General features: G+C 32.4%; 1 protein-coding gene across 1 annotated transcript; it reads right to left on the bottom strand.

Annotated features, from left to right (window-relative positions):
* Positions 1-4109: 4109 nt before the first annotated feature.
* Positions 4110-11212, bottom strand: LOC128182106 (uncharacterized). Its single transcript, XM_052850719.1, is given in 3 exon segments — positions 4110-4175; positions 4177-4862; positions 11167-11212. Coding segments are annotated over 3 exon segments (798 nt in total).
* Positions 11213-17861: the final 6649 nt, after the last annotated feature.

Here is a 17861-nt window from a genome sequence, read left to right as displayed (position 1 = left end):
TTTCCCAAATTCGTATTTTTTGTAATCGAAAAAATGTCACAAACATTGATTACATAACAAAGATTTTTGGCTATATATTTCATTCTTACTTCTTAACATCTTCATTCATGAACTGTGTGTTAAATTGCTAATTTGCGGGTAATCAACACATATTCTGCAAATACGTTTGCTCGTTTAGCATATTCAGCTTAACAAAGTTATTGCATTATCCAAAGTTTGGAATCCCGGGCTGTTGCGCTGTATTTTCTACTCTCCTGTTACACATGAATCTTTTTTCTCCTTAAAATGCTCATATAAAAATTATGAGAGCTATATTTGTCTTTGCTTGGGCGAGTTAATTGTCCAGTTCCTCCCTCATTTATTTGACCCCCCCCCTCCCGGGAATTTTTTTGCGTTTTTTGTGGGGGGGGGGGGCGCTACATCCAAAATATATTTCAGAAATCCAAATTAATCCACTAGGTTATATAAATTTTGATCCCCTTACTCCTGATTATATCCAAATGAGACTGCAACAAATGTAAACAAAAATATGATATAAGGGTAGATTGAATTATGAGTTTTTTCATTATTAATAAAACAGTTATTGTGTTTTTCATTAATGTGATAATTTAGCCCTCTTTAGTAAAATATTCAACTCGCCATTCGGCTCAGTGAATATTGTTTTCCTCGAATGTCTAAACCATTGTATCAACATGGAAAACACAGTAACAATTTACAATTCGCTAATAAGATTATTACCATACTGAGGTATATAGCATATTTGGATATAACCTTAAAAGGAATACCTCGGATAGTGAACAAAAATTATATTGGTATTGCGAGGCACCTATAAAGAAACCTGTAAAAAAATGGATGATGAATGGTATCTTAAGTGTGAAGTAAACATAAACTGCTATGCCATTTTACTAAAATGGAAGAATAAAGCATATACCTCTGAGTGTTTTTATGGAAATCTATACCTCTTTATGTAATATAAACCAGTATGTGTGTGTGTGTGTGTGTGTGTGTGTGTGTGTTAGAGATAGAGAGGAAGAGAGATGCCTTACCAATAGCTTAATTTTTAGCGACGATATAACAACATGAAGTTTCTCTGATTCTTGGGGCATTTTTCTTGTTCAATAAACATGTGATATAAATACGTTAAAAAATACATTTTTCCCCATCAATTTATTTCCTCAATTCACAAGACATACATGTTACAAGTAATATGGTTCTGCTAAATGTGAATTGATATTATTTACGTCGATAGCTGTAAATGCAGATAAACTCTTCGTGAGACAATTTTATATAATACAAAGTAGATGCCAACACTTATCGGCAATGATAGGTATACTTATCAGAGACTTTTCACTCATTCTAAATGAGAAATAAAGTCAACCAGAAAAAGAATATCTTTTTTGGGTCATTTTTTCTTCAGTTACTGTATTTAACTTTCCAACACGGAATCCGAGGCTTTTCAAATGTTTGTTTTCAGCGTGAAGAATGCAGAAATATGCTAAATTGTGTGTGTGTGTGTGTATAAATATATATATATATATATATATATATATATATATATATATGTGTGTGTGTGTGTGTGTGTGTGTGTGTGTGTGTGTGTGTGTCAGCTTTATCAAACAATTTGAATATAATATAACTATGATACCATTTACCCTTTTTTTAAAATATCATTCTTTTCACTCTTTCCACCTGACATGATACAAAAAGAGAGAAATATGAATCCGGGTTGTACAAATTATTTGAAATGTTGTCTTTCTGCATCAAAAATACCACTGTGCAGTCCTGTTTATCAAAGCAATCAACCAAGGCGGGATTGACTTTCCATCCGCAAGCCAGACTAGTGTTTGCGCCATTATTGAGTAAATTTTTTACAATATTGTAACGTCTCCAAACAAAAGCAATAAATAAAATACTGACTCCATCATTCATACATAAATCAATGTCTGCTCCATTACTCAGTAAAAGTTGTACTGTGCTATCATGTCCATTTTGACAAGCTATATAGAGAGGACCTGTTCCGGTTTTTTGGCATAAATCAATGTCTGCTCCATTACTCAGTAAAAGTTGTACAATGCTATCACGTCCGTATTCACAAGCTATATAGAGAGGACTAACTCCGTCCTCCTCACATAAATTAATGTCTGCTCCATTACTCAGTAAAAGTTGTACAGTGGTATCATGTCCGTTTTCACAAGCTATATGGAGGGGACTGACTCCGTTTTCATAACATAAATTAATGTCTGCTCCATTACTCAGTAAAAGTTGTACAGTGCTATCATGTCCGTTTTGACAAGCTATAAAGAGAGGACTGGCTCCGTCCTTTGTACATAAATTAATGTTTGCTCCATTACTCAGTAAAAGTTGTACTGTGCTATCATGTCCATTTTGACAAGCTATATAGAGAGGACCTGTTCCGGTTTTTTGGCATAAATCAATGTCTGCTCCATTACTCAGTAAAAGTTGTACAATGCTATCACGTCCGTATTCACAAGCTATATAGAGAGGACTAACTCCGTCCTCCTCACATAAATTAATGTCTGCTCCATTACTCAGTAAAAGTTGTACAGTGCTATCATGTCCGTTGATACAAGCTATATGGAAGGGACTGGCTCCGTTTTCATAACATAAATTAATGTCTGCTCCATTACTCAGTAAAAGTTGTACAGTGGTATCATGTCCGTTTTGACAAGCTATATGGAGGGGACTGGCTCTGTTTTCATAACATAAATTAATGTCTGCTCCATTACTCAGTAAAAGTTGTACAGTGCTATCATGTCCGTGTTGACAAGCTATAAAGAGAGGACTGGCTCCGTCCTTTGTACATAAATTAATGTTTGCTCCAATACTCAGTAAAAGTTGTACAGTGCTATCATGTCCGTTTTCACAAGCTATAAAGAGAGGACCGGTTCCGGTTTTTTTGCATAAATCAATGTCTGCTCCATTACTCAGTAAAAGTTGTACAATGCTATCACGTCCGTATTCACAAGCTACAAAGAGAGGACTGGCTCCGTTTTCATAACATAAATTAATGTTTGCTCCATTACTCAGTAAAAGTTGTACAGTGGTATCATGTCCCTTTTCACAAGCTAAACCGAGAGGACTGACTCCGTCCTCTGTACATAAATTAATGTCCGCTCCATTCTTCAGTAAAAGCTGTACGGTTTTATCTCTTCGTTCTGCACCTGATTCTCTATGGTTATAGTCCCCGTTTTCAGTATTGTTACCAGCTGCTAACATAAGAGGCGTCCAACCACCGTAATCGTCAATTTTTTCATTGACTTTTACGCCTCTCTTAATCAACTCAACAATTAATTCATAATTATGGAACGCAGATACAATGTAAATAGGGTATAAACCTCTCCATGTTTTTTTCAAAGATCCTTCCGCATGGTCTTTAAAAGCAGAAGAAAACAATTCTATTGAACCATTGCAACACAATGCAGGAATATATTCGATAAAATCAGTTTGCATTTTTTGAAGATTGTTTAAGCAATATTGTGATAGTTGCGTATGACAAAATGCAATGAGAGCAAAGAGTGGCGATATCTTACTTTCTAAACTCAAAATAAAAAGTTTAGTCAAAAGTAAGTTCTTAGATGTCTGATCAAGCTCTTGTTTATCAATTGTATGTTTCTTGGTTTCTAACAACATCTGTAGATTCTCGGGATGATCTGTTATCTTCTTTTTCAGTACTTTAATTACTTTTTCATTCCTGAGACACGGGTTGAGTACGACATCTACCAGGCGTTCTCCATACAGTTCAGTATAAAGCCTTTCTCCAAGTTTTTCAATGTATTTGTCACTTAAATAGATAGTGAAAGAGTCGCCGTGTTCGTCACAATTTCCTAATTTTACTCTTTTTCTGAGGAATCCGATATCAGCGTGTTTTATTGTTTCAGCGGGATAATCTGTTCCAAATACACAAGTTGTAACTTCCATCACAAAATCATGATAAAAATGATACGTATCATCAATTTTTTTGACATAAAAGCCTTTTATGGAGTTAAGAATGTCTTCAATTTCTAAAGGTGGTGTGTTCTCTGGTAATCCACAAAGTTTTAACGTATGTTTAAATTTGTTTTCCGTGTCTTTAGTTTTTAATAACTCACTTACACAAAGATCATCGTTAAAAAGTACAAGAAGAGTCAAAGCACAAAATTTACCCTTGTCTTTTTTTCTGAACCCTAGTATTTCCTTTTTCAGCACTGTTACAGGTTCTGTAAAAAATTCTATACCTTTATTTTTGTATTCCTCTTTGCTAGAATACAATTTACACAATAATGGGAAATACCTTTCAACTTCAACGATCTTATGGCGATCTTTGTCGGAAAAATTCATATCGGAGGTATATTTGTTTAAAATCCGCCGTTTTTCCTCAACAGATAATTCATATTTGTTTTCATTGATGTTTAAAATATCTGATTGATCCACGAGATAACGTGTCACTCTAGTGTCAGATATAATGTGATTTCTACATGACATTACGAGTTTTGCCGTTTTTAGGTACAAATTAATTTCTTCCTCATTTGTTTGCAATGAATTATTCAAAATTTCATCAAAATATTCTTTTCCCAATGGATCATTAAAAACACAAATAGTTTTATCTTTTTTAAATCGACTTGAAGAATATTCATCCACGATGTCTTGTACCTTTTTTATTCGTCTTACGGTCCAGCCCTGTTCTCTGTATTTGAGCGCAATATGTTGAATGATGGCTGACTTTCCGGATCCTGAGTGACCAGCAACAATTACCAGATTCCTGCTTTTTATATTTTTTTCTACCTCCTCGCACGCCTTTGTTGAAATGAAATTAATGTCGTCCTGTTTCCATTGGTCAAATATTGCCTTTTGAATTTGTGATTCTATAATGAAAAAAAAATCGTTTACGTTTAAAACAGAAACAATTCTTGAGTTTAGGCTTTAAAAAAGTAGATCCATAATATTCAAAGATATATATACAGTAACCTATTAACACACACAGGTTCCAAGGCTAATCGAGTAACAAATCGTGCCCTTTACGCCACGCTCTCTCTTAAACACCTCTTCATTAGACTTTTCAGATGTACATCAGATGAAGAGAATGCCTTTCTCTTGGGTCGGAGTTGTTTGGCCCCATCCCCACCCAATGTTCTTTTAAAATGGTTTTAAATGGTTTTATGGTATGTAAGTGGATTGTTTTCTCCTTTTTTGACCTATTTTAGTCACAGTTTAAAACACGATGTTGTTTTGCCAGGTGCCCCCCTCCCCAAAAAAAATTAAAAAAAATTGAAATGTTCTTGTGTGACTTCGCCACTACGAATACGTTACGTATTTTAAAGAAAGAATGCTGTTTACAGTAATTTAATTTCATGTTTCAAATAATCAAATACATATTTTCTAATTTTGCTCTGAATGAAAAAAGGTCCTTGTATTTACTCTTCAGTAAGTCACTCCACGTGCAAATCTAAATTTTTTGCACATTTATAAAGACATCGCTGGTGCGCTGTCCTAAGTATATTCTTAATCGTCGTGTGTTCTTTAAAAATTTCTTTTGTACATCAAGAGTCTTTGTAAAATGTAAAACCATAAAATGTGAATCCGCCCCATTCACTAAAATCTACTTGTATGTAAGGCAAATGCGCAGGTCTTTGCAATTGCAAAAGTAAGAAGAGGTTGGTCGCGCCCTTAGCATACGATTTCGCCGAAATAAAGCGCTTTTGCAAACGTCAATTTTTTATTATTATACAATATTAGGTTTAAATATATCAACAGAAAACCAATTACACAATTACCAGGTAAAAATAGTCTTAATTATCAAGCTTACTCTACATTATTAAAATCTTCAGCTTTCTAAGGGATATATAGCTAGTATGCATGTAAATAGTTGGATATGTGAGTGTTTGAATTTTTTTAATCCAAGACACCGGTCAACAAGGGATACTTACTTCTCCTAGGCACCTGATCCCACCTTAATCTTAGTATTTCGCTTTATGGATTTTTCAGATGATTTTTCAGATGATTGACAGTTTGTTATTGTCATTTTTCATTTTGTACAGTTTTGAGTATAAGCATAAAAGATCTCTAAAATAACCTACATTCATTGCATTTCGCAGGAAGTAATTACGGTTTAGAATATCAACTGATTTTATACACAGAGTACTATATGTTTGTTTATTAGATGCAGGTTTAAATGTATGACAAATCAGTGGTAACAGACATCATTATAAAATCAGTACCCAGGTTTCGACAATCATATTGCGACAGATACCTTAAACTTCTTTTTTTTTTATTAAAAGGTACTTTCCGTTCAAACACGGGTGTAGCCAAAATAACGGGGAAATGGTCCTACACCTATTTATGCCAGATTCAAGATCTAATTGAATAATTAACACAATAAGGAAAATAATACTTTTCAATTTGAAAAATTAAGCAAGATACAGTGTTTAAAATATATAAAACAAGGAGGTCCTTTACCGATTTGCCGGTACAAAAGCTGAAAATCGGGTCGAATAAGTATTATATACTTAATCATATGAAAACGGTCCCTTTTTATACAATGAATTAAAGAAAATCTACCATGGCATGATACTTGTGAAAATTTTAAAACAAGCGTGAATAAATAATGCACATTTTGATTAATGTTGATAGCTTGAATAGCTTTATTATTGTAATGATTGACGCATTATCGATGATTTTGTGCACCCTGTAACGGCGATTTTTGCTCTGGTTTGTGACCTTGTCTTTTCAATGCAAACAAATAAAATAAGTGGACCTTGGATTATTAGACAATTATCAAGGAATTTAGCATGTCAGAAAATATTCCCTTACATATTACGTGACTTTATTTATCGCCAAATTCTCATCATTTGAGGGAAAACCTATAGCAATCAGAAATAAAATCCGAGTACATTGGGTTAGGAGAGTTCAAACCTGTTCAACAACATCAGTTTATATTTGCATATCCATTGTTCTTTCCCACTGTAAGCCCATACGGAGGAGCTGCAATTATTACTCTACAATTGCAATTGCTCTGTCTGTATGCGCAATTGCTCTGTCTGTATGCGCAATTGCCCCCCAACGGCTTTCAGGTAGCGAATTCTCAACAATCTTACAATGAATTTTAATCATATATATAGTGAATATTTCCAATAAAAAACATATGTGGTGTTTAATATAAATTATCTAAAGTTTAAAATAAAATACAAGGTATTATAGTTTTATTCATATTTAATTTTAATCAATTACAAATGTTATTTATTATTGTATGAAAAAAATGTGCCTAAATAAAACGAAAGTGTTTGATTTTTATATTTTCATGTACAAAATTCAATGTATAAGGAAAGATAACTCTTCCGATCTATACCATAATTTATGTACCTAACTGTTGGCGTACTATGACGACATAAAGGTGTGACGTCATATATTATCAATGACGTTATAGCGGACCCGCGTGAAAACGTTCTACTATCCCAGTGATCCTTTGCGGTGCATAGCAACTTGGCGGAACAGGAAGCGTTTCTAAGGAAAATTCTTACCTGTAAATCGCATACATCATTTTCATTTAACAATAAAGAATCCTTTTAAAAACATTAAAGTAAACAACACATATGCTTACGTAAAAAACTGTAACTATGACGTCATTTCCTTCCCCGAATTTGTCCGACAATTTACGAAAACTGTCGAGCGCAAAAAGTTAATTATGACGTCTCAGTGATCTGGCGTTTTATATTCCCGCGATACATTTAGAGGTGGATCAAGCATCTGTACTGAATGTAACGTGTAGGAAGTACACAGTAGGGAGTCACCGTTAATACTGATACTGCGCTCACTATTAACGGTGACTCTTTGGCTGATTAGTTTTGTTTTAATGATTTTTTTTTTGCTCAGTAAATACGAATGCAAGTTACATGCTAAATTTATTGTCATATTGATCCAATCATTGTATACGTTAGGTAGGTGACAAAAACTTATTAAAAAAGAAAAGTCTAATTATTATTAAATCTACGTGTAGCCACGTCATTTTGTAATGAATAAATAAAAGAAAAAAATTAAATTGTTAAAATATCTACATGTATTTGTTATAGTTGCATATGTGGTCAAACCTTTCAATAATATTGGATATCACACACTAAAAAAAGGGGGAGGGAACATGTCTACAACGTATAGCGTACAAAAATTAAAAAGATTAAAAACAAAATTAATGTCACAGAGGAAAACTAAAACACCGGTAACAACAAGGAACAAAATGAGAAATAACACAGACACACAATTTATTGATTTTAATGATCATTATTAAAAGGTAAAGAAGAGATAAAAAAATTAAAAAAAAACCGGCTTTGTGTTTATCAAAATATTTTAATAAGTCTGTTTAACATTTTATTAATGCTCAGTGGTATTTTTGTTTAAGTGTATAAACCTAGGAAGGGACCATTGGAATAAAAGTTTGATATCTTCCGGTTCCTTGCGGTGGTAAAAGTTTTCGAGACAAAGCCAAAGTTTTTTGGTTTGGTTAAGTCCACGGGTTGCATTTAACAATGATGACAGCTGTGTGACTCCTTCTGCGCTCGCCCCAACGGTCACACCGTAAAACATATTAGATTTAAACCACTATACGATACATCATGTGTTTTTTTCCAACTGCCTAAAATTGATGTATTTAAAACATGTCTTATATTAACATTTTAAAGGAATTACTGTTAAAACATATCATTGATTTTGTAAACAAATCTATGTGAAGAAAAAAAAATACATTTACAGTCTGAACGTTTATCTTTTATGCAATAGCTAAATGTCAAGGTTTAGGCTAATGCAGGGTATTTGCGAGTGGTAAAATGCAAATATAAGTAATAAACAACGATTATTTAGTGAACATGGCGTTATGAATAGCAACTGCTCTGCTGGCTTATTTTCCATGATGCGCGCTAATGCCAGTAGAGCAATTGCTATTCATAACGCCATGTTCACTAAATAACGTTGTTTATTTCTTAAATAATATATTAGACCCACTGGACTTTTGCATTTATTTTAGACGTTACATATGAGCGCAGTGAAGTACATGTTTTCCTTTTACATTTATTTTTTAATCTTAATTGACAAAATGTATTGACCAGATGAAGGAGAAAATTTTACCTATAAATGTACACGTTTATTTTAAAGACTTTCAAATGTGAGGCGGAGATAAAAGTCCATGGAGATTGAATGTAAACAGTGTATCTTTACCATAGATAATGATTTATATAATATCTCCCATTTGTTTGTTTTTCTTGGGTAAGAAAGAAACTCTATAAGAGTACGTATATATCAAGGATTAAGTACATGCAAATTTAAAAGAGAAATTCCGAAATTTATTTTTCCCTATCTACTTTGGGCTGTATTTCACATCATTCTTTATAATAGAACCTTTTTGTAAGAACTCAGTTTTTTCTATGATTCATTCTTTAGTTTAAAGAACATTCTTCAATGTTATATACATGTAGGTATTGTTCTCCCTACTTGACCCAGCACTTGTTTGTTATAAACGTATTGAAAACAATCGATTGTAACGTAAATATTAACGAAATTCTGGAAAAACCAAGCGTCTTTGGATAAAACGCGTGACGTGATAGCCGGTTATATCTCTAAAAACGGGAAAATGATAACAGTAACATCTTGATAAATATATTTCTTACACTTTTTGCTGTTTAACATTAAATCAACACACGAAAGAAATATTCGCTATTTTCCGCGAATTCAACTTCCAGCAAAGAAAATCTATAATACATGTACATGTATAATGAAAATACTATGAATATATATTAATCTCATTGTGGTAACGCTAAAACTACATGTATTACTTTTATGTTTATTGGATGCATCAGCCTTAATTAATAAAGAGGAGTATGACACTGTTTTATTTATAAAAGTATTAATATAGTTAATACAAGTGATTGGACGTTTTAATCTATTTTATATGTGTAAAAAATTCGCGGGTATGATAAGGCAACTCTCAGCGATCAAATTCCTCTGATCGATATGACGTCACAATAAGCAGCATGATGTCATATTTTACTCAGAAACATGTCGATTTTAACTTTATCTCTGGTTTAAATTATAAAAACTACAGGCATAAAATATCACTAGAAACTCTACTAACTGAATATAGCTTCGATTTCTCTCTATTACGTATAATTATCATTGATGACGTCACAAGCATGTTTAATAGAGAAGATCATGTCGGGAGACAAATCATCGGAATGCAGTGTAAACAATGCCTTAATAAGACTTATTTAATACAGATACCTAAGATTTAGATGAGTGTCAGCTAGGATATAATCAGGATAATACAGGCATGGATATTTTGTTTTATCAGCGAGTGTTTTAAGGTAAGCAGATCGACATTTATATGGCTTGACCATCCTTTCCTCTGCCAATGTGTACAAAGAAAGGCAAAAGTGTAACACTACCCCAGATATTATAAAAGATGATTAAATATCAACGGTATATGACCTAAACTACTTGAAAAGTGCTGCTAGAATCCTGTACTTCGTTGTTCTAAATGAAAAATACGTAGTATTTTCAATGAAATTATAGAAGTTGAGAGGGTTTCCGATAAATATTTACAATATCTTTTTTATGCGATTAACAATAGGATTCTAGCAGTAATACCAATAAACATGAACTAATTGCCGATCGAATTATAGTAGCAAATATACAAATGAACTTCGGGGTAGTGTTACACTTTTTCATTTTTTTTAAGGTAAAAAAGTGATCTATTTTTAACGGTCACGTGATACCATGGCTCGGCAGCTTCAAAGATCGAGTCGATTCCGAAGTAGAAAAATGATATCTTTGGGAACACATTCACTTTGTATTCATATTCAGCACTGTTTTCATAAAAATAAACAGTTTTTAAATTGATCATAATTTTGACGGTCATTAAACTCGGAGTTGCCTTAACCTACCCGCGTTGTGATTACACAGAATAAGTAAACAAAAAAATAGTGTGACCTCTTAAAGTGCTCGAGCTGTTGCATAACATAGTGAATTATATCAAGGACAAATAGACATAGTGGTGTCAGCCAAAAATCTTAATTGTAGAATAAACTAGCATAAATTACAGTGACACGTCTATGTTCTGTCTCTATTTGTGCAAGAAATATTAAAGATAAGGTCCTGATTGCAAGCATGCTACGTTTGAAATAACTGTACCTGCCATGGGAAGAGCCTGGACCTGATTTGTGAGGATGAAAATCATTTAAAGGGGAGGAATGTGACAGTCAGATCGGTTCAAATACTGGCAGCAAATAGCTCAATTAATAGAGCACCTGAGTAGGGATTCCGGACGCCCGAGTTCGAATCCCGATCTAGTCCGTCGTTATTTCTCCAATTCCATTACTGTATGCAAAGCCATGCTTTATAAATAAAGATAATTGAGTGTCTGTTTCGTTTAAAAACTTTTAGTGTATTGTGCGATGTTAAAGGAACATTCTGCATGAAAAGGTATATGTTGTTTCAAAATTAATGCTTTTACTAGGTAATGCGCAGATCCAAAATTTATTCTTAAAGGAACCTTTAAAATGGGGGAAAATTAAATCTCTCACTTTTTTCTCTATCTCTCGAATAAGATCTTAAGATTTATAATGAAACTATAACACAATGTCAAGAATCAGCCAGTAAAGAGAGTGTTTATGTTTTAATACAGGAACTTGTATTATTATTTCTTTTTTATTCATTAATTTTGGTAGATGAAAGATAGGCTTATGGATTCAACACAATTTATTTGATGAAATGGTTCATAACATTTACTGTCAAAATGAACATTAACAAAATACTGATAGCACCTTAATAAAATTGCAAGTAAAGTGTTTATCTTATTCCAGAACGGTTTTAGCTTGGCTTTTCTGACAACATGATAAGTATACAATAAAAGTTTGATATTTGAGTATTTAAATCACTTAAACCAAAAAATTTGGATTACAAGAATTTCTTACAGGCAATATAGTATCTGTTTACATTATATAAAATTAAATTTGCTTTAACGTGGTCTATTTACTGAAAATTAGACAAATAATTCAGTTAAATTAGATGGCTTTCCTAAAACATTCATGTACACAGTGTATAAGCCACAAAAATAGAAAACACAGTCTATGAATGTGTAATGTGCATGGCCCGGTGATACCACATAGGACTTTTTTTGTCGCTGGATCGAGTCCATCAAATATTGTTTTCCCTCAGACTGAAATGTCACACTTTCATTGGATTAAACATGGCACGTGATTGCCTCATATATCTCTATGTAGGTTCTTTGAGGATTAATATTAGGCAATATGTCCGTCATTGGCCGCCGCCTAACCTACTCATCTCGATAATTCATACTATTTAACACAGAAATTGTGTTCAGTAAGTCCTTAAAATATTTAGAGTAGTTGCCCTTTGGAATTATTTTTAAATTAGAGTAGTTGCCCTTTGAATATTGACGTTTCATTGTTGTGTCTGGAGCAGAACAAAATGGCAGCGTCGAAATTTGCTCAAATCTTTGCGGAGGTTTAAAATTTTCAATAACAACAAAACATTGTAAGTAATATGGGTGAAGCGAAATTTTTTAAAGCGTATTTAAAAGGTGGTATTGATAATTTTGAAGAGTTTAAATGAGTCTAATTGGACGAGATGTAAGGCATCTTGTACATGGCTTTGTGTAGATCACCGCTATTTATGAATGAATATGTCCTTGATAGTCCTCAGGAAAACAAAACACTTATAAGTTTAGTTACTGACTCACTACGGAAATATATTGGGTTGATCAATTCTAGACGGCTCGGCTTCGCCTCGCCATCTATGAGATTGATCAACCCAATATATTTCCGTAGTGAGTCAGTAACTAACCTAATAAGTAATAGTATTTTTCTTCATTGAAATCATGATCAAAAGTTTAACGAGGCCGGGTATAATTTTTTCTGCCCTAGATTTTTGAATGAATTTTTATTACATGTATATTTACTGATATAATTATTATTTTAAAGCAAATAAATAAGACATTTACCACACCGTTTGTTTAAGGGGTCATCTCAAAGTTTGTTAATTTTTAACATAGGATCCTATGGGATTTTGCTTGAAATGTATCAATTTTGCACGTTTTTTACAATTTTCTTAAACTTCTGCCCTAGGGATTTCTTTTTCTATTCTAAATATTAAAGTTATTGCTAAAAGGCATCAAATGGTCAAATAAAAAAAAACCTTTTACCTCCTGGTTTGTCCCAGGGGTCTTATCAAATTTGTATTTTGTATGCCCAATTTCCCAGTTTGTCAGATAATGGCTATTTTTTATTTGACAAAGACGAAAATGGTTATTTTTATAATATTATTGAAACATTCAGACAAATTTTAGTAATAAATAAATATATAACATCACACATTAAAGGTCATTAATATAAAATACATGGTTACTATTTTGAAATAATTGAATTAAGCTATATTTTGGCGGGTTAAGATAACGTGACAAAGGGCTAGGCTTGCTGAACCCTCTTCACGTTTTCAACCCGAGCCAAAATATAGTTTATACCTCGAAACATTTATGTTTATTCCACAATATAATATCAATTTTACGCATCAAACGAGCTATTTTCAACAAATTTCGCTGAATATTTGCAGTTGAAACTATCACGCCATGGCGTCAACAAAGTAAAAAGATGACGTCACAATACAAATGAAACGCTGCGCGAAAGCGTGCGTACTCGTTCTGTACTCGGCCTCGTTAAGTTACATGTCTATCATCTGCTGTATTTTTAAAAAAAATATCATGTATAATTCTGAAGATGAGCATATCCAATATGATAAGAATATCTTAGTTCTTCTTTGAGAATTATTATTTTCTTTTGGGATATTAATTTGAAAATGTAAATAGCTCACTCGTCTATTATTAGGTATATATGGATATGTACGAAACTACATCTAAAGCGGGTGCAAACACGTAACTTTGAAAATGGCCTTATTATCCAGCAAAGTGTTATATACATTATGTAGGCATGTATGAAGTTTTCTACTCCAAATATTGGGGATAATTATAATCAATTATTATTAAGAGTTTGTCTTTATTATCACTTAATTGTAGAGGTCTAAGGAAATAATGCACGATAGAACATGTATAGTATTTTACTTATTGCCTTTATTTCATCCTCTTCACGACTATCTGTGCCCTTATTACCATGTTTTATATCACCAATCAATGGTTCAGTTTCCTCTCTATAAATTTCTAAAAACTGATAAGTATTAATTGCTTAGTAAAAGGAAAATGCATGAATCCATTTTAAAAAACGTAATGAATGTAATATGAAGTACATACCGTCGTTGAATTGATCAATATTTTTAGCTGCATTGTTTGATTTTATAAGTGGGTCCAGTTCGTGGCATTCTACATCGATATGACCATTAGTTTCGCATATTTGATATCCTGATAACAGAGAAAAACAAAAACATTTTAGTGTTAGAGTTTACCTCATCAATAACATGGCAAAAGTAAAAATTGACAAGCGTGATGTTATCCAAATTTTTTATTTTTTTATCAATATTACTCTGTCCTAAGATATACTCGAATCACATTTTACTTAATCATTCGATGTTCATAAATGCCAGGATTGTCATTTTGTAATACACAGCTTAAATTAAAAAAAAAGTCTACTGAGATTTTGCAGTACAGAAGACATTAAAGAATTTTTGCAAGATGTCCCATGTACTTTTAAATGGAGAAAAGATGTAAACATTTCTCACTATAAATACATGTAAGGACTTTTTGCTCATGTTAATTTCTCTTGATTAAAATAGGTAATGTGTCAAAGAAAATTAAATTATTGTAGCTTTCCCCATGTATCGATTTTAATAATACATGTACTGTAACCAGACAGCAATGCAATGAGTTTGACGAGTACAAATTATTATTTTGACACATTATTCATTAAAACCATGATACCTATATATGCACACTTGTTGTTTTAATGCAGAGTGACAAAATGAACTTTGCGAACTGATATTGACTTCGGTATTGCACAGCAGACGCAAATGATTTATGTAACTAGTGCTGGATTCTGGCACAATAATATCAAAATTGAGAGTTTATGAATAAGTTGTCATATTTGGCGACCCTGTATCTGCATCAATAGCCCTGATACTGTATATTAAGGCATGTATTGAATGTTTTATGGACGGATATAACGAATTACGCTTATAACGAAGTATAATTGCCCGTCCCTGGGACTTCGTTATGAGCGTGTTTTACTGTACTCGTGTATATTTCTATATATGACCTTTCAATATTGCACGTAAACCATGCCTCAAAACAAAGTGGGAGGCTCACAACCCGCATCCTAATACTATATGATAGACAGTTTTGACAGACTTGTTACTGTATTTAATAGTAAAATTAAGCCCTTAATGTTCACTCATGTTCACCACAGGTGGATAAATTCAATCAAAACTGTCGGTCATAAGTAAACAAAAGGCCCATGAGCCACATCGTTCACCTGAGCAACAATGGCTTTATACAGACGTTCAAAGGATAATGTGTCATATGGCACCTCGGTAGATAAACATAGATTAACAAAACTTAACAAAAATTAAATTCATGAAAATGAACTGTTTGACAACGAATTGATCTTTGTCAAGTTGACCCTTTTATCATGCGTCCAGTATGGTAGATTGTTCCTCTGTCTCTATCCTACGAAAGAGGATATATTCCGCGCATATCAGACAGGCATTGCCAGTATACCAATTTGCTTCAAATACAGAGCATTGTTTTTTTTTTAAATATGGATTAACGAACTCGAAGGATTCATAAGAATGATTTCTGCTGAATTATGTTGAATTTGACTCAGTAGCTCTTGAGAAAAGGATCTTTAAAAATGCACCCCTTCTTTTAAAATTTCAAGTTTTTCTCAACTTTGAGTTATAACTGGCCTTTCATTTCTGCAGTTTATATTAATCTTTTCATAAGGAGGCTTTGTGCCAAATTCGGTTGAAATTGGCCAAGGGGTTTAAAAGTCTACAGACAGACAGACAGACGGACGACGGACAAAATGGGATCAGAATAGCTCACTCACTTGAGCTTTTAGCTCAGGTGACTTTCAGGTCAGGTGAGCTAAAAAGTACATAGACCTGTAAAACGATGTTAGACAGATTTTGAATAACAACATGTAGATATGGAATTTGATATCATGACATAATTGCGGTAAGAACTGAGGTTATAACTGAAAAACCTATATGATCACGCTATAAATAAAACTTTTTGTAAAACTACGATTGGACATAGCGGTTTATAAGTTTTGAAAATCGATGCAATTTAATTTTAAGATTTAAACGTGTTTCTAAATATTAATACAGAGCTCCTTTTTTCGATGAATCTTAAAATTGACACGACCATCAAGCCCTCCAAAGATATTGATTAAGTTTCGGGACTAAATTTGGGTTTAAATCTACGCCTGCTAATGGGTAGGCGTAAGTCCTTAGTCTGTGCACAAAAATTGCGAGTGTTTTGTTATTAAGGCAAAATAAACAGAGAATTTTAATTGTTGGTTTGTTGTACGTGTTATTAAGGTAAACATTCAAATTTATTGAAATATTTGTACATGTACGTACATATATATGTATAACCAAAAAAATACCTATTGCTCGATAACTGTTCCTATTTCTAAATAAATTAAGATTAAAATCAATTAGATAATTAATGGGTTTACCTTATTGAACGCATATACATGTAATATACATTACTACTCGTTAATGAAATCTACTTTAAGTATGAAGAAAAGATTGGCATACCCCGATGAATGATATAAACACAATAATTAAAAAGATACTATAATTCTAAATTAAACATGTATTCCCAAACAAGATAGATATATACATAAGTACGAATAGATTATTGGTTTTTAAATAAATACTCAGTAAGCATAGACTAGAATTTATTGTTTCTAATCATTTGAACATATGAAACGAAACTGATTTCAAAATATTGAGAATACTCCTTTAAATAGGAGCAACTCAAAACGTTTACAGTTATATATATATATATATATATATATATATATATATATATATATATATATATATATATATATATATATATATATATATATATATATATATATATATATATATGTGTGCATATACATATGTGTTGTTTATTTGTACTAATTACTTGAATTCATGATAGTTTTGTTTCATCATATTTAAGATGTATGTATATCACGGGATGTTTTTTTATTTTGAAGTTGTCGACTTGCAATACAAAAGCGTTGTTTTAGCAGTTTTACAACAGTGTGCATTATTTACAAATTTAGCTAGCGTGAATTTGTCACACTTATTTTAATAAGATACTGTATACAGGGTTATTTTCGTCTCGCGTAGTTTTTGCCTATCTACGTTTGCAAACATTTGAAAATTAAACGGGGCGAATAATTCCCTGTTTACAGTATATATTATTTTCAACCCCCCCCCCGAAAAAAAAACAACAAAACAATCAATCGATTAAACCAAAACCAGGAAAGGGAGTTGGTGAGACCCCGGCCACAAATGTTGATAATTTCTGTCATAATTGTTGACAATATCTTTCAAAACTAGTACCATTTGAATCGCAGAAAATCAAGAATCGTTTCCATGTCATTGTCTACATTATTTCAATATTGGAACAGAGGATGGAACTGCTCTTCCTTCTGTAGACATGGACAAGGTTCATGTAATGTTAGTTATACAGTAGATATTTTCGATTTCAGTTGGTTGCTGTTAAACTCATGGTCATTTTATTTTCTATAAATACTATAGTGAATTGATAAAAAAGAATCAAGTTTTATCCCAGTATTTGAAAGTGTTTTAATATCTATATGAAGCATACTTATCATTCTGCAGATGTATGCGGGCAT

This window comes from Crassostrea angulata, chromosome 4 (assembly GCF_025612915.1).
Source record: "Crassostrea angulata isolate pt1a10 chromosome 4, ASM2561291v2, whole genome shotgun sequence".
NCBI classification, from domain to species: Eukaryota; Metazoa; Mollusca; class Bivalvia; order Ostreida; family Ostreidae; genus Magallana; species Magallana angulata.
The sequence above is the reverse complement of the archived record's forward strand: the minus strand, read 5'-3'. Positions and strand labels throughout refer to the sequence as shown.